The 18914-nt window shown below is 52.2% G+C and overlaps 1 protein-coding gene across 1 annotated transcript in view; it reads right to left on the reverse strand.

The window, feature by feature from the left end:
- pex6 (peroxisomal biogenesis factor 6) overlaps positions 1–18914 on the reverse strand; it is a gene marked incomplete at its 5' end in the record, with an annotated part of 335015 nt that overhangs the window by 287772 nt on the left and 28329 nt on the right. Inside the window, 3 exons of the mRNA XM_072500606.1 lie at positions 4695–4806; positions 6028–6164; positions 11973–12075. Coding sequence (XP_072356707.1) covers positions 4695–4806; positions 6028–6164; positions 11973–12075 — 352 coding nt within the window. The remainder of the gene's footprint in view (positions 1–4694; positions 4807–6027; positions 6165–11972; positions 12076–18914) is intronic.

The raw sequence follows: 18914 nt of genomic DNA on the forward strand, positions 1-18914 counted from the left end.
ATGCAGAGTCTGTTCAGACGCACACACACAGTCCCTGGGGAAATGCAGAGTCAGTACAGAGACACACACACAGTCCCTGGGGAAATGCAGAGTCAGTACAGACACACACACAGTCACTGGGGAAATGCAGAGTCAGTACAGAGACACACACAGTCCTGGGGAAATGCAGAGTCAGTACAGACACACACACAGTCCCTGGGGAAATGCAGAGTCAGTACAGACACACACACACAGTCCTGGGGAAATGCAGAGTCAGTACAGACACACACACAGTCCCTGGGGAAATGCAGAGTCAGTACAGAGACACACACACAGTCCCTGGGGAAATGCAGAGTCAGTACAGACACACACACACAGTCCCTGGGGAAATGCAGAGTCAGTACAGACACACACACACACAGTCCCTGGGGAAATGCAGAGTCAGTACAGAGACACACACAGTCCTGGGGAAATGCAGAGTCAGTACAGACACACACACAGTCCCTGGGGAAATGCAGAGTCAGTACAGACACACACACACAGTCCTGGGGAAATGCAGAGTCAGTACAGACACACACACAGTCCCTGGGGAAATGCAGAGTCAGTACAGAGACACACACACAGTCCCTGGGGAAATGCAGAGTCAGTACAGACACACACACACAGTCCCTGGGGAAATGCAGAGTCAGTACAGAGACACACACACAGTCCTGGGGAAATGCAGAGTCAGTACAGACACACACACACAGTCCCTGGGGAAATGCAGAGTCAGTACAGAGACACACACACAGTCCCTGGGGAAATGCAGAGTCAGTACAGACACACACACAGTCCTGGGGAAATGCAGAGTCAGTACAGACACACACACAGTCCCTGGGCAAATGCAGAGTCAGTACAGAGACACACACAGTCCTGGGGAAATGCAGAGTCAGTACAGAGACACACACACAGTCCTGGGGAAATGCAGAGTCAGTACAGAGACACACATAGTCCCTGGGGTAATGCGGAGTCAGTACAGAGACACACACTCAGTCCTGGGGAATTGCAGAGTCAGTACAGAGACACACACATTCCCTGGGGAAATGCAGAGTCAGTACAGAGACACACACACAGTCCTGGGGAAATGCAGAGTCAGTACAGACACACACACAGTCCCCAGGGAAATGCAGAGTCAGTACAGAGACACACACAGTCCCTGGGGAAATGCAGAGTCTGTTCAGACGCACACACACAGTCCCTGGGGAAATGCAAAGTCAGTACAGAGACACACACACAGTCCTGGGGAAATGCAGAGTCAGTACAGAGACACACACACAGTCCTGGGGAAATGCAGAGTCAGTACAGACACACACACACAGTCCTGGGGAAATGCAGAGTCAGTACAGACACACACACAGTCCTGGGGAAATGCAGAGTCAGTACAGACACACACACACAGTCCCTGGGGAAATGCAGAGTCAGTACAGAGACACACACAGTCTTGGGGAAATGCAGAGTCAGTACAGAGACACACACACAGTCCTGGGGAAATGCAGAGTCAGTACAGAGACACACACACAGTCCCTGGGGAAATGCAAAGTCAGTACAGAGACACACACACAGTCCTGGGGAAATGCAGAGTCAGTACAGAGACACACACACAGTCCCCGGGGAAATGCAGAGTCAGTACAGAGACACACACACAGTCCTGGGGAAATGCAGAGTCAGTACAGAGACACACACAGTCCTGGGGAAATGCAGAGTCAGTACAGAGACACACACAGTCCCTGGGGAAATGCAGAGTCAGTACAGAGACACACACAGTCCTGGGGAAATGCAGAGTCAGTACAGAGACACACACACAGTCCCTGGGGAAATGCAGAGTCAGTACAGAGACACACACAGTCCCCGGGGAAATGCAGAGTCAGTACAGAGACACACACACAGTCCTGGGGAAATGCAGAGTCAGTACAGACACACACACACAGTCCTGGGGAAATGCAGAGTCAGTACAGAGACACACACACAGTCCCTGGGGAAATGCAGAGTCAGTACAGAGACACACACAGTCCTGGGGAAATGCAGAGTCAGTACAGAGACACACACACAGTCCTGGGGAAATGCAGAGTCAGTACAGAGACACACACAGTCCTGGGGAAATGCAGAGTGAGTACAGAGACACACACACAGTCCCTGGGGAAATGCAGAGTCAGTACAGACACACACACAGTCCCCGGGGAAATGCAGAGTCAGTACAGAGACACACACACACAGTCCCTGGGGAAATGCAGAGTCAGTACAGACACACACACAGTCCCCGGGGAAATGCAGAGTCAGTACAGAGACACACACAGTCCTGGGGAAATGCAGAGTCAGTACAGACACACACACACAGTCCCTGGGGAAATGCAGAGTCAGTACAGAGACACACACACAGTCCCTGGGGAAATGCAGAGTCAGTACAGACACACACACAGTCCCTGGGGAAATGCAGAGTCAGTACAGAGACACACACAGTGCCTGGGGAAATGCAGAGTCAGTACAGACACACACACACAGTCCCTGGGGAAATGCAGAGTCAGTACAGAGACACACACACAGTCCCTGGGCAAATGCAGAGTCAGTACAGAGACACACACAGTCCTGGGGAAATGCAGAGTCAGTACAGAGACACACACACAGTCCCTGGGGAAATGCAGAGTCAGTACAGACACACACACAGTCCTGGGGAAATGCAGAGTCAGTACAGACACACACACAGTCCCTGGGCAAATGCAGAGTCAGTACAGAGACACACACAGTCCTGGGGAAATGCAGAGTCAGTACAGAGACAAACACACAGTCCTGGGGAAATGCAGAGTCAGTACAGAGACACACACAGTCCCTGGGGTAATGCGGAGTCAGTACAGAGACACACACTCAGTCCTGGGGAAATACAGAGTCAGTACAGACACACACACAGTCCCTGGGGAAATGCAGAGTCAGTATAGACACACACACAGTCCCCGGGGAAATGCAGAGTCAGTACAGAGACACACACAGTCCTGGGGAAATGCAGAGTCAGTACAGAGACACACACACAGTCCTGGGGAAATGCAGAGTCAGTACAGACACACACAGTCCTGGGGAAATGCAGAGTCAGTACAGAGACACAAACACAGTCCCTGGGGAAATGCAGAGTCAGTACAGACACACACACAGTCCATGGGGAAATGCAGAGTCAGTACAGAGACACACACAGTCCTGGGGAAATGCAGAGTCAGTACAGACACACACACACAGTCCCTGGGGAAATGCAGAGTCAGTACAGAGACACACACACAGTCCCTGGGGAAATGCAGAGTCAGTACAGACACACACACAGTCCCTGGGGAAATGCAGAGTCAGTACAGAGACACACACAGTGCCTGGGGAAATGCAGAGTCAGTACAGACACACACACACAGTCCCTGGGGAAATGCAGAGTCAGTACAGAGACACACACACAGTCCCTGGGCAAATGCAGAGTCAGTACAGAGACACACACAGTCCTGGGGAAATGCAGCGTCAGTACAGAGACACACACACAGTCTCTGGGGAAATGCAGAGTCAGTACAGACACACACACAGTCCTGGGGAAATGCAGAGTCAGTACAGACACACACACAGTCCCTGGGCAAATGCAGAGTCAGTACAGAGACACACACAGTCCTGGGGAAATGCAGAGTCAGTACAGAGACAAACACACAGTCCTGGGGAAATGCAGAGTCAGTACAGAGACACACACAGTCCCTGGGGTAATGCGGAGTCAGTACAGAGACACACACTCAGTCCTGGGGAAATGCAGAGTCAGTACAGACACACACACAGTCCCTGGGGAAATGCAGAGTCAGTACAGAGACACACACACATTCCCTGGGGAAATGCAGAGTCAGTACAGAGACACACACACAGTCCCTGGGGAAATGCAGAGTCAGTACAGACACACACACAGTCCCTGGGGAAATGCAGAGTCAGTACAGAGACACACACACAGTCCCTGGGGAAATGCAGAGTCAGTACAGAGACACACACACAGTCCCTGGGGAAATGCAGAGTCAGTACAGAGACACACACACACAGTCCCTGGGGAAATGCAGAGTCAGTACAGAGACACACACAGTCCTGGGGAAATGCAGAGTCAGTACAGAGCCACACACAGTCCCTGGGGAAATGCAGAGTCAGTACAGAGACACACAGACAGTCCCTGGGGAAATGCAGAGTCAGTACAGACACACACAGTCCTGGGGAAATGCAGAGTCAGTACAGACACACACACACAGTCCCCAGGGAAATGCAGAGTCAGTACAGACACACACAGTCCCTGGGGAAATGCAGAGTCTGTTCAGACGCACACACACAGTCCTGGGGAAATGCAGATTCAGTACAGAGACACACACACAGTCCCTGGGGAAATGCAGAGTCAGTACAGACACACACACACAGTCCCCAGGGAAATGCAGAGTCAGTACAGAGACACACACAGTCCCTGGGGAAATGCAGAGTCTGTTCAGACGCACACACACAGTCCTGGGGAAATGCAGATTCAGTACAGAGACACACACAGTCCCCGGGGAAATGCAGAGTCAGTACAGACACACACAGTCCTGGGGAAATGCAGAGTCAGTACAGACACACACACACAGTCCCCGGGGAAATGCAGAGTCAGCACGGACACAGAATCCATGACCCACACTATTTCCAGGCAGTTCACTAACCTTTACCAGATGAAGGTTCAGCCTCGAGCAGGTTGCTTGGAGTACGGTTGTCTTCCCAGCACCACTGGGACCCCATAACAGGACGGTGCATGGTCCGTCTAGGATGGGAGGCCTGGGAGGACATACAGAAGAATATTGAGGGCACAATGTAAGCATTGTCCTCCTCAAACACTCCCAGGACAGGTACAGCGCGGGGTTAGATACAGAGTAAAGCTCCCTCTACACTGTCCCCATCAAACAGGACAGGTACAACATAGGGTTAGATACAGAGTAAAGCTCGTTCTACACTGTCCCCCTCAAACACTCCCAGGACAGGTACAGCGCGGGGTTAGGTACAGAGTAAAGCTCCCTCTACACTGTTCCCATCAAACACTCCCAGGACAGGTACAGCACGGGGTTAGATACAGAGTAAAGCTCGTTCTACACTGTCCCCCTCAAACACTCCCAGGACAGGTACAGCGCGGGGTTAGATACAGAGTAAAGCTCGTTCTACACTGTCCCCCTCAAACACTCCCACGACAGGTACAGCACAGGGTTAGATACAGAGTAAAGCTCCCTCGACATTGTCCCCATCAAACACCCCCAGGACAGGTACAGCACGGGGTTAGATACAGAGTAAAGCTCCCTCTACACTGTCCCCATCAAACACTCCCAGGACAGGTACAGCATGGGGTTAGATACAGAGTGAAGCTCCCTCTACACTGTCCCCATCAAACACTCCCAGGACAGGTACAGCATGGGGTTAGATACAGGGTAAAGCTCCCTCTACACTGTCCCAATCAAACACTCCCAGGGCAGGTACAGCACGGGGTTAGATACAGAGTAAAGCTCCCTCTACACTGTCGCCATCAAACACTCCCAGGACAGGTACAGCTCGGGGTTAGATACAGAGTAAAGCTCCCTCTACACTGTCCCCATCAAACACCCCCAGGACAGGTACGGCACGGTGTTAGATACAGAGTAAAGCTCCCTCTACACCGTCCCCATCAAACACTCCCAGGACAGGTACAGCACGGGGTTAGATACAGAGTAAAGCTCCCTCTACACTGTCCCCATCAAACACTCCCAGCACAGGTACAGCACGGGGTTAGATACAGAGTAAAGCTCCCTCTACACTGTCCCCATCAAACACTCCCAGGACAGGTACAGCACGGGGTTAGATACAGAGTAAAGCTCCCTCTACACTGTCCCCATCAAACACTCCCAGGACAGGTACAGCACGGGGTTAGATACAGAGTAAAGCTCCCTCTACACTGTCCCCATCAAACACTCCCAGGACAGGTACAGCACGGGGTTAGATACAGAGTAAAGGTGAGTATATCCGAATACTAACCCAGTGTGCAGATAGGGCTGCAGGATGTTACTCAGTGTGTCCACCGTGTTGCTCAGGCCAGGAGGAGATGTGCTGTCCCAGAATTGATGAGCATTGGATGGAACAGCACAGGGGACATAACTGTTACCACAACCGTCCTGGAAGAGATACCAAAATATTAGCAGACACTCAGCCAATTACCGCCCAATCAGTCTCCTCTCCATCATCAGCACAGTGACGGGAGGAGTCATCAACAGAGCTATCCAGCGGCACTTACTCAGCAATAACCTGCTCACGGACGCTCAGTTTGGGTTCCGCCCAGGGTCACTCAGCTCCTGACCTCATTACAGCCTTGGTTCAAACATGGACAAGAGAGCTGAATGCCAGAGGTGGGGTGGGAGTGACTGCCCTCGACATCAAGGCAGCGTTTGACCGAGTGTGGCATCACGGAGCCCGAGCTAAACTGGAGCCAATGGGAATCAGGGGGAAAGCTCTCCGCTGGGGGAGTCATACCCGGCACAAAGGAAGATGGTTGTGGTGGTTGGAGGTCAATCATCTCAGCTCCAGGACATCACTGCGGGGGTTCCTCAGGGTAGTGTCCTCGGCCCAGCCATCTCCAGCTGCTTCACCAATGACCAGCCTTCCATCATAAGGTCAGAAGTGGGGATGTTTGCGGGTGACTGCACAATGTTCAGCACCATTCGCCACTCCTCAGATAATGAATCAGTCCCTGTCCAAATGCAGCAAGACCCGGACAATATCCAGGCTCGGGGCTGACAAGGGGCAAGTTACATTCGCGCCACACAAGTGCCAGACAATGATCATCTCCTACAAGAGAGAATCAAACTTTCACCCTTGACATTCACTGGCATTTCCATCGCTGCATCCCCACAATCAACATCCTGGGGGTTACCATTGATCAGAAACTGAACTGGACTCGCCATATTAATACAATATATATTAATGATTTGGATGAGGGAACAAAATGTAACATCTCAAAGTTTGCAGATGATACCAAGTTGGGTGGGAGGGTGAATTGTGACGAGGATGCAGGGATCCTGCAGCAAGATCTGGACAGGTTGGGCGAGTGGGCAAACCAATGGCAGATGCAGTATAATTTGGATAAGTGTGAGGTGATTCACTTTGGAAGCAAAAACAGGAAGGCACCTTACTACCTGAACGGTTGTAAATTGGGAGAGGGGAGTGTGCAGCGGGACCTGGGTGTCCTTGTGCACCAGTCGCTGAAGGAAAGCTGCAGGTGCAGCAGGCGGTAAAGAAGGCTAATGGTACGTTGGCCTTCATTGCGAGAGGTTTCGAGTATAGAAGCAGGGATGTCTTGCTGCAATTATACAGGACCTTGGTGAGGCCACACCTGGAGTATTGTGGGCAGTTTTGGTCTCCTTCTCTGAGGAAGGATGTTCTTGCTCTCGAGGGAGTGCAGCGAAGGTTTACCAGACTGATTCCAGGGATGGCGGGACTGACGTATGAAGAGAGATTGACTCGGTTGGGATTGTTCTCGCTGGAGTTCAGAAGAATGAGGGGGGATCTCAGAGAGACTATAAAATTCTAACAGGACTGGGCAGGGTCGATGCAGGAAGGATGTTCCCGATGGTGGGTGTGTCCAGAACCAGGGGTCACTGTCTGAGGATTCAGGGTAAATCATTTCGGACCGAGATAAGGAGACATTTCTTCACACAAAGAGTGGTGAGCCTGTGGAATTCATCACCACAGGAAGTAGTTGATGCTAAAACGTTGAATATATTCAAGAGGCGGCTGGATCTAGCACTCGGGGAGAATGGGACCGAAGGCTATGGGGAGAAAGCAGGATTCGGCTATTGAGTTGGATGATCAGCCATGATGGTGATGAATGGCGGGGCAGGCTCGAAGGGCCAAAAGGCCACCTCCTGCTCCTATCTTCCATGTATTGATGTATGTATCGATGTGGCTACCAGGGCAGGTCAAAGGCTAGGAATCCTATGGTGCCTAACTCACCTCATAGGAACAGGAATAGGCCATTCAGCCCCTCGAGCCTGTCCCGCCATTCACTGAGCTCATGGTTGATCTTTGACCAAACTCCATATACCTGCTTTTGGCCCAAATCCCTCAATATCTTTGCTCAACAGAAATCTACCTCTCATTTAAAATTAACAACTTATTGAGCATCAATTGTTGTTTGTGGGAGAGAATTCCAAACCCCTCTCACCCTTTCAGTGAAGACGTTCTTCCCAACATCTCTCCTGAATGGTCTGGCTCTAATGTTTAGACAATGCCGCCTAGTTATAGAATCTCCAGCCAGTGGAAAGAGTTTATCTTTATCTACCTTGTTTAATGTCTTGAAGACTTTGATCAGATCACCCCTTAACCTTTTACATTCTATCATGATGGTCCCGGAAGGTAGGGAAGTGGAGGTAGTGATCGCAATGGATGCAGAGAAGGCTTTTGATCAGGTAGAATGGGATTATCTGTGGGAGGTGCTGAGACGGTTCGGATTTGGGCGGGGCTTTATTGACTGGGCCAGGTTGCTGCATCAGGCTCCTGTGGCAAGCGTACGGACGAATAGGACAACATCGGACTATTTTAGACTGCACCAGGGGACGAGACCGGGGTGCCCCCTCTCCCCACTGTTGTTCGCGCTGGCTATAGAGCCGTTGGCAATTGCTCCGAGAGCCTCAAGGGGCAGGAAGGGGCTGGTCCGGGGAGGTGGAGACAAGGGTTTCGCTCGATGCAGACGACCTGCTTCTGTATGTATCGGACCCAATAGAGGGGATGGAAGAAATCATGAGGATTCTAGAAGAATTTGGCCGGTTTTCGGGGTATAAGCTAAATATGGGGAAAAGTGAGGTGTTTGCGGTCCAGGCGAGGGGACAGGAGAGACGATTGGGGGAGCTGCCGTTTAGATTAGTAGGGGGAAGCTTTAGGTACCTAGGCATTCAAGTGGCGCGGGAATGGGACCGGCTGCATAAATTAAATCTGGCCCGGCTGGTAGACCAAATGAAGGACGATTTTCGGAGATGGAACGTGCTCCCGTTGTCATTAGCTGGGAGGGTGCAGACGGTGAAGATGACGGTCCTCCCAATATTCCTGTTCGTGTTTCAATGTCTCCCCATCTTTATTCCGCGGTCCTTTTTTAAACGGGTCAACAAAGTGATCACTGGCTTCGTTTGGGCGGGCAAGACCCCGTGGGTAAGGAAGGTAATGCTTGAGCGGAGTCGGGGAGAGGGCAGGCTGGCGCTGCCACATTTTAGTAACCATTACTGGGCGGCGAATATAGCCATGATCGGGAAGTGGGGGAGGGGTCGGCATGGGAGCGTATGGAGGCGGCTTCATGTAAGGGCACCAGTTTGGGGGCATTGGTAACTGCGCCTCTGCCGTTCCTGCCGGCGCGGTATTCCACCAGCCCCAAGGTGGTGTCGGCCCTGAGAGTCTGGGGGCAATGGAGGAGGCATGTGGGAGCATCGGTCTGGTCCCCAATCTGTAATAATCACCGGTTTGCCCCGGGAAGTATGGATGGGGGGTTCCAGATATGGCGGAGAGCAGGGATTGAGAGAATGGGGGATATGTTTATAGAGGGGAGCTTTCCGAGTATGAGGGCGCTGGAGGAGAAGTTTGGGTTGGCGAGGGGAAACAAATTCAGGTACCTGCAGGTGCGGGACTTCCTACGTAAACAGGTGTCAACCTTCCCGCTCCTACCGCTAAGGGGGATTCAGGACAGGGTAGTTTCCAGAGGGTAGGTAGGGAACGTCTCGGACATTTATAAGGAACTTATGGGGTCAGAGGAGACGCAGACCGAGGAGCTGAAGCGCAAGTGGGAGGAGGAGCTGGGAGGAGAGATAGAGGATGGTCTATGGGCGGATGCATTGAGTAGAGTCAACGCGTCCGCAACATGTGCCAGGCTCAGCCTGATACAATTCTAGGTCGTTCACCGGGCTCACATGACAGTGCCCGGATGAGCAGATTCTTTGGTGTGGAAGACAGGTGTGTAAAATGTGCGGGAGGACCAGTGAACCATGTCCACATATTCTGGGCATGTCCGAAGCTTAGGGGATTCTGGCAGGGGTTTGTAGATGTCATGTCCACGGTGTTAAAAACAAGGGTGGCGCTGAGTCCAGAGGTGGATATTTTCGGGGTGTCGGAAGACCCGGGAATCCAGAAGGAGAAAGAGGCAGACGTTCTAGCCTTTGCTTCCCTGGTAGCCTGGAGACAGATACTATTGGCTTGGAGGGACTCAAAGCCCCGAAGTCGGAGACCTGGCTATCGGACATGGCTAGCTTTCTCTGTTTGGAGAAAATCAAGTTCGCCTTGAGAGGGTCACTGTTAGGGTTCACCCGGAGGTGGCAACCGTTCGTCGACTTCTTCGCGGAGAATTAATCGTCAGCAGAAGGGCGGGGGGGGGGGGTAGTTTAGCTTCGAGTAGGGGGTTAATAAAGGTGGGACCTGTAAGGGAGGGAGACGGCTTTTGCACTATGTTTATAGTTTCATGTACATTGTTTATTGTGTCGTTGTTATAATACCAAAAAATACCTCAATAAAATGTTTCCCCAAAAAAACCCTTTTATATTCTAGTGAAAACAGATCTAATTTGAGTAATCTCCTTCGTAACTGATCCCCTGAAATCCAGGAATGATTTTTGCACACCCTCCAAGGCTAAAATATCCTTCCTAAGGTGTGGGAGCCAGAATTGCTAACAGTGACTCTGAGTGAAATGAAAATGAAAATCACTTATTGTCACGAGTAGGCTTCAAATGAAGTTACTGTGAAAAGCCCCTAGTCGCCACATTCCGGCGCCTGTTCGGGGAGGCTGTTACGGGAATCGAACCGTGCTGCTGGCCTGCCGTGGTCTGCTTTCAAAGCCAGCGATTTAGCCCAGTGAGCTAAACCAGCCCCACTCTGGGGTGTAACCAGGGTTTTGTAAAGCTGCAGTGTAATCCCCGTGTCCTGGCATTTTAGGGACCTATGCACCCCCCCCCCCCTCCCCCCTCCCCTCCCCTCCCCCTCCCCTCTCCCCCTCTCCCCCTCCTCCCCCCTCCCCCTCCCCCTCCCCTCCCCTCCCCTCCCCCCCTCCCCCCTCCCCCCTCCCCCTCCCTCCCCCACCCCCCCTCCCTTCCTCCCCCCCTCCACCCCACATTCAAACCCTCCACCACCGACACACAGTGACAGCCGTGTGCACCATCTACAGGATGCACTGCAGTACCTCACCAAGGTTCCTTAGACAGCACCTTCCAAACCCTCGATCTCTACCCTCTAGGACGAGAGCAGCAGATACCTGGGAACCCCACCACCTGGAGGTTCCCCTCCCAGTCACTCACCACCCTGACTGGGAAATATATCGCCGTTCCTTCACTGTCGCTGGGGCAACATCCTGGAACTCCCTCCCTAACAGCACAGTGGGTGTACCTACACCTCAAGGATTGCCGCTGTTCAAGAAAGCAGTTCACCCCCACCTTCTGAAGGACAATTAGGGACGGGCAATAAACTAACCAGGGACGCCCACATTGCATGAAAATTTTCGGGTCCTTTTTTTTTCCAACAGCCAGCGCCTCGGGAGGGGATAAAAAAAGGCGACACAGTTACTCTGAAGCGCAGCTTGAAGGGAACAACATCACCATTAATAGCTGGGTGCAGCTAGCCAGATGTCGTTCAAAATGATGGCAGCTTGTCCGTCGGAACCTCATCACACTTTGAGTTCTCAATGATGAGGCCACGGGGTGACAACGAGGGACAAGGAAGCAAATCCTGTACTTCAGATCCCACTACTTTGTGGGACATCCTGCCCATCGGTCCAGAGAGTGGCAGCTGGACAATGGGCCTGTGCATTCACCTCAGGACACGGAGCAGAAATCCAGGCCCCACAGTCAACGTCAACGAGGAGCGGGCCAGCCAATGGCAATGTGATCTGCGGTCTGAGTAACTGTGTGTGCGCTGATCTCTGCATCGTGCTGAAAGCGTGGTTAAACCACGGTACATACCAGGTAGAGGGACGTGTGATCAGTGTCCGCGAGGAACCCAGCAGCCAGGTCTGACTCTCCCTCCCCTGACACAGACTTCACTCTCAGGTACAGCACCGGCCACCTGCAGGGAAAGAAGCCAACAGGTCAGTGAGTCAGGATAGGGAGAACGGTGAGTCAGGATAGGGAGTACAGTGAGTCAGGATAGGGAGTACAGTGAGTCAGGATAGGGAGTACAGTGAGTCAGGATAGGGAGTACAGTGAGTCAGGATAGGGAGTACAGTGAGTCAGGATAGGGAGTACGGTGAGTCAGGATAGGGAGTACGGTGAGTCAGGACAGGGAGTACAGTGAGTCAGGATAGGGAGTACAGTGAGTCAGGATAGGGAGTACAGTGAGTCAGGATAGGGAGTACAGTGAGTCAGGATAGGGAGTACGGTGAGTCAGGACAGGGAGTACAGTGAGTCAGGATAGGGAGTACAGTGAGTCAGGATAGGGAGTACAGTGAGTCAGGATAGGGAGTACAGTGAGTCAGGATAGGGAGTACAGTGAGTCAGGATAGGGAGTACAGTGAGTCAGGATAGGGAGTACAGTGAGTCAGGATAGGGAGTACAGTGAGTCAGGATAGGGAGTACAGTGAGTCAGGATAGGGAGTACAGTGAGTCAGGATAGGGAGTACAGTGAGTCAGGATAGGGAGTACGGTGAGTCAGGATAGGGAGTACAGTGAGTCAGGATAGGGAGTACAGTGAGTCAGGATAGGGAGTACAGTGAGTCAGGATAGGGAGTACGGTGAGTCAGGATAGGGAGTACAGTGAGTCAGGATAGGGAGTACAGTGAGTCAGGACAGGGAGTACGGTGAGTCAGGACAGGGAGTACGGTGAGTCAGGATAGGGAGTACAGTGAGTCAGGATAGGGAGTACGGTGAGTCAGGATAGGGAGTACGGTGAGTCAGGATAGGGAGTACAGTGAGTCAGGATAGGGAGTACAGTGAGTCAGGATAGGGAGTACAGTGAGTCAGGATAGGGAGTACGGTGAGTCAGGACAGGGAGTACGGTGAGTCAGGATAGAGAGTACAGTGAGTCAGGATAGGGAGTACAGTGAGTCAGGATAGGGAGTACAGTGAGTCAGGATAGGGAGTACAGTGAGTCAGGATAGGGAGTACAGTGAGTCAGGATAGGGAGTACAGTGAGTCAGGATAGGGAGTACAGTGAGTCAGGATAGGGAGTACAGTGAGTCAGGATAGGGAGTACAGTGAGTCAGGATAGGGAGTACAGTGAGTCAGGATAGGGAGTACGGTGAGTCAGGATAGGGAGTACGGTGAGTCAGGACAGCGAGTACGGTGAGTCAGGATAGAGAGTACAGTGAGTCAGGATAGAGAGACAGTGAGTCAGGATAGGGAGTACGGTGAGTCAGGATAGGGAGTACAGTGAGTCAGGATAGGGAGTACGGTGAGTCAGGATAGGGAGTACAGTGAGTCAGGATAGGGAGTACAGTGAGTCAGGATAGGGAGTACAGTGAGTCAGGATAGGGAGTACGGTGAGTCAGGATAGGGAGTACGGTGAGTCAGGATAGGGAGTACAGTGAGTCAGGATAGGGAGTACGGTGAGTCAGGATAGGGAGTACAGTGAGTCAGGATAGAGAGTACGGTGAGTCAGGATAGAGAGTACGGTGAGTCAGGATAGAGAGTACAGTGAGTCAGGATAGGGAGTACAGTGAGTCAGGATAGGGAGTACAGTGAGTCAGGATAGAGAGTACGGTGAGTCAGGATAGAGAGTACAGTGAGTCAGGATAGGGAGTACAGTGAGTCAGGATAGGGAGTACGGTGAGTCAGGATAGGGAGTACGGTGAGTCAGGATAGGGAGTACGGTGAGTCAGGATAGGGAGTACAGTGAGTCAGGATAGGGAGTACGGTGAGTCAGGGTAGGGAGTACAGTGAGTCAGGATAGGGAGTACGGTGAGTCAGGATAGAGAGTACGGTGAGTCAGGATAGAGAGTACAGTGAGTCAGGATAGGGAGTACAGTGAGTCAGGATAGGGAGTACAGTGAGTCAGGGTAGGGAGTACAGTGAGTCAGGATAGGGAGTACGGTGAGTCAGGATAGAGAGTACGGTGAGTCAGGATAGAGAGTACAGTGAGTCAGGATAGGGAGTACAGTGAGTCAGGATAGGGAGTACGGTGAGTCAGGATAGGGAGTACGGTGAGTCAGGATAGGGAGTACAGTGAGTCAGGATAGGGAGTACGGTGAGTCAGGATAGGGAGTACGGTGAGTCAGGATAGGGAGTACAGTGAGTCAGGATAGGGAGTACGGTGAGTCAGGATAGGGAGTACAGTGAGTCAGGACAGGGAGTACGGTGAGTCAGGATAGGGAGTACGGTGAGTCAGGACAGGGAATACAGTGAGTCAGGATAGGGAGTACGGTGAGTCAGGATAGGGAGTACGGTGAGTCAGGATAGGGAGTACAGTGAGTCAGGATAGGGAGTACAGTGAGTCAGGATAGGGAGTACAGTGAGTCAGGATAGGGAGTACAGTGAGTCAGGATAGGGAGTACAGTGAGTCAGGATAGGGAGTACAGTGAGTCAGGACAGGGAGTACAGTGAGTCAGGACAGGGAGTACAGTGAGTCAGGATAGGGAGTACAGTGAGTCAGGATAGGGAGTACGGTGAGTCAGGATAGAGAGTACAGTGAGTCAGGATAGGGAGTACAGTGAGTCAGGATAGGGAGTACAGTGAGTCAGGATAGGGAGTACAGTGAGTCAGGACAGGGAGTACAGTGAGTCAGGATAGGGAGTACAGTGAGTCAGGATAGGGAGTACGGTGAGTCAGGATAGAGAGTACGGTGAGTCAGGACAGGGAGTACAGTGAGTCAGGATAGGGAGTACAGTGAGTCAGGATAGAGAGTACGGTGAGTCAGGATAGGGAGTACAGTGAGTCAGGATAGGGAGTACAGTGAGTCAGGATAGGGAGTACGGTGAGTCAGGATAGGGAGTACGGTGAGTCAGGATAGAGAGTACGGTGAGTCAGGATAGAGAGTACGGTGAGTCAGGATAGGGAGTACGGTGAGTCAGGATAGGGAGTACAGTGAGTCAGGATAGGGAGTACAGTGAGTCAGGATAGGGAGTACAGTGAGTCAGGATAGGGAGTACAGTGAGTCAGGACAGGGAGTGCAGTGAGTCAGGATAGGGAGTACAGTGAGTCAGGGTAGGGAGTACAGTGAGTCAGGATAGGGAGTACAGTGAGTCAGGATAGGGAGTACAGTGAGTCAGGATAGAGAGTACAGTGAGTCAGGATAGGGAGTACGGTGAGTCAGGATAGGGAGTACGGTGAGTCAGGATAGGGAGTACAGTGAGTCAGGATAGGGAGTACAGTGAGTCAGGATAGGGAGTACAGTGAGTCAGGATAGGGAGTACAGTGAGTCAGGATAGGGAGTACAGTGAGTCAGGATAGGGAGTACAGTGAGTCAGGACAGGGAGTACAGTGAGTCAGGATAGGGAGTACAGTGAGTCAGGATAGGGAGTACAGTGAGTCAGGATAGGGAGTACAGTGAGTCAGGACAGGGAGTACAGTGAGTCAGGATAGGGAGTACGGTGAGTCAGGATAGAGAGTACAGTGAGTCAGGATAGGGAGTACAGTGAGTCAGGACAGGGAGTACAGTGAGTCAGGATAGGGAGTACAGTGAGTCAGGATAGGGAGTACGGTGAGTCAGGACAGGGAGTACAGTGAGTCAGGATAGGGAGTACGGTGAGTCAGGATAGGGAGTACAGTGAGTCAGGATAGGGAGTACAGTGAGTCAGGACAGGGAGTACAGTGAGTCAGGATAGGGAGTACGGTGAGTCAGGATAGGGAGTACAGTGAGTCAGGATAGGGAGTACGGTGAGTCAGGATAGGGAGTACGGTGAGTCAGGATAGGGAGTACAGTGAGTCAGGATAGGGAGTACAGTGAGTCAGGATAGGGAGTACGGTGAGTCAGGATAGGGAGTACAGTGAGTCAGGATAGGGAGTACAGTGAGTCAGGATAGGGAGTACGGTGAGTCAGGATAGGGAGTACAGTGAGTCAGGATAGGGAGTACGGTGAGTCAGGATAGGGAGTACGGTGAGTCAGGATAGGGAGTACAGTGAGTCAGGATAGGGAGTACAGTGAGTCAGGATAGGGAGTACGGTGAGTCAGGATAGGGAGTACAGTGAGTCAGGATAGGGAGTACAGTGAGTCAGGATAGAGAGTACGGTGAGTCAGGATAGGGAGTACAGTGAGTCAGGATAGGGAGTACAGTGAGTCAGGATAGGGAGTACAGTGAGTCAGGACAGGGAGTACAGTGAGTCAGGACAGGGAGTACAGTGAGTCAGGATAGGGAGTACGGTGAGTCAGGATAGGGAGTACGGTGAGTCAGGATAGGGAGTACGGTGAGTCAGGATAGGGAGTACAGTGAGTCAGGACAGGGAGTACAGTGAGTCAGGATAGGGAGTACAGTGAGTCAGGACAGGGAGTACAGTGAGTCAGGATAGGGAGTACAGTGAGTCAGGATAGGGAGTACAGTGAGTCAGGATAGGGAGTACAGTGAGTCAGGATAGGGAGTACGGTGAGTCAGGATAGGGAGTACGGTGAGTCAGGATAGGGAGTACGGTGAGTCAGGATAGGGAGTACAGTGAGTCAGGATAGAGAGTACGGTGAGTCAGGATAGGGAGTACAGTGAGTCAGGATAGGGAGTACAGTGAGTCAGGATAGGGAGTACAGTGAGTCAGGATAGGGAGTACGGTGAGTCAGGATAGGGAGTACAGTGAGTCAGGATAGAGAGTACGGTGAGTCAGGATAGGGAGTACAGTGAGTCAGGATAGAGAGTACAGTGAGTCAGGATAGGGAGTACGGTGAGTCAGGATAGGGAGTACGGTGAGTCAGGATAGAGAGTACGGTGAGTCAGGATAGGGAGTACAGTGAGTCAGGATAGGGAGTACGGTGAGTCAGGATAGGGAGTACAGTGAGTCAGGATAGGGAGTACGGTGAGTCAGGATAGGGAGTACGGTGAGTCAGGATAGGGAGTACGGTGAGTCAGGATAGAGAGTACAGTGAGTCAGGATAGGGAGTACGGTGAGTCAGGATAGAGAGTACAGTGAGTCAGGACAGGGAGTACGGTGAGTCAGGATAGGGAGTACAGTGAGTCAGGATAGGGAGTACGGTGAGTCAGGATAGGGAGTACAGTGAGTCAGGATAGGGAGTACGGTGAGTCAGGATAGGGAGTACGGTGAGTCAGGACAGGGAGTACGGTGAGTCAGGATAGAGAGTACGGTGAGTCAGGACAGGGAGTACGGTGAGTCAGGATAGGGAGTACGGTGAGTCAGGATAGGGAGTACGGTGAGTCAGGATAGGGAGTACAGTGAGTCAGGATAGGGAGTACGGTGAGTCAGGATAGGGAGTACGGTGAGTCAGGATAGGGAGTACGGTGAGTCAGGATAGAGAGTACAGTGAGTCAGGATAGGGAGTACAGTGAGTCAGGATAGGGAGTACAGTGAGTCAGGATAGGGAGTACAGTGAGTCAGGATAGAGAGTACGGTGAGTCAGGATAGGGAGTACAGTGAGTCAGGATAGAGAGTACAGTGAGTCAGGATAGGGAGTACGGTGAGTCAGGACAGGGAGTACAGTGAGTCAGGATAGGGAGTACAGTGAGTCAGGATAGGGAGTACGATGAGTCAGGATAGGGAGTACGGTGAGTCAGGATAGGGAGTACAGTGAGTCAGGATAGGGAGTACGGTGAGTCAGGACAGGGAGTACGGTGAGTCAGGACAGGGAGTACGGTGAGTCAGGACAGGGAGTACAGTGAGTCAGGATAGGGAGTACAGTGAGTCAGGATAGGGAGTACAGTGAGTCAGGATAGGGAGTATAGTGAGTCAGGGTAGGGAGTACAGTGAGTCAGGACAGGGAGTACAGTGAGTCAGGACAGGGAGTACAGTGAGTCAGGATAGGGAGTACGGTGAGTCAGGATAGGGAGTACAGTGAGTCAGGATAGGGAGTACAGTGAGTCAGGACAGGGAGTACGGTGAGTCAGGCCAGGGAGTACAGTGAGTCAGGATAGGGAGTACGGTGAGTCAGGACAGGGAGTACAGTGAGTCAGGATAGGGAGTACGGTGAGTCAGGATAGGGAGTACAGTGAGTCAGGACAGGGAGTACGGTGAGTCAGGATAGGGAGTACAGTGAGTCAGGACAGGGAGTACAGTGAGTCAGGATAGGGAGTACAGTGAGTCAGGATAGGGAGTACGGTGAGTCAGGATAGGGAGTACAGTGAGTCAGGATAGGGAGTACAGTGAGTCAGGATAGGGAGTACAGTGAGTCAGGATAGGGAGTACAGTGAGTCAGGATAGGGAGTACAGTGAGTCAGGGTAGGGAGTACAGTGAGTCAGGATAGGGAGTACGGTGAGTCAGGATAGGGAGTACAGTGAGTCAGGATAGGGAGTACGGTGAGTCAGGATAGGGAGTACGGTGAGTCAGGACAGGGAGTACGGTGAGTCAGGATAGGGAGTACGGTGAGTCAGGACAGGGAGTACGGTGAGTCAGGGTAGGGAGTACGGTGAGTCAGGATAGGGAGTACAGTGAGTCAGGATAGGGAGTACGGTGAGTCAGGATAGGGAGTACGGTGAGTCAGGACAGGGAGTACGGTGAGTCAGGATAGGGAGTACAGTGAGTCAGGATAGGGAGTACGGTGAGTCAGGATAGGGAGTACAGTGAGTCAGGATAGGGAGTACAGTGAGTCAGGATAGGGAGTACGGTGAGTCAGGATAGGGAGTACAGTGAGTCAGGATAGGGAGTACAGTGAGTCAGGATAGGGAGTACAGCAGAAGCGGGAACGCAGTGCGCCCGGGCAGGATGTGACCTGGTAGGTCAGGCGGAACCACAGCTGGAAGAACGGGAATCCCGCCTGGAATCCCAGATTGAACAGGCAGCTCCCGTGTACTTTATTTTCTATTTGTATTTATACCGAG

This window comes from Scyliorhinus torazame, chromosome 4 (assembly GCF_047496885.1).
Source record: "Scyliorhinus torazame isolate Kashiwa2021f chromosome 4, sScyTor2.1, whole genome shotgun sequence".
Taxonomy (NCBI): Eukaryota; Metazoa; Chordata; class Chondrichthyes; order Carcharhiniformes; family Scyliorhinidae; genus Scyliorhinus; species Scyliorhinus torazame.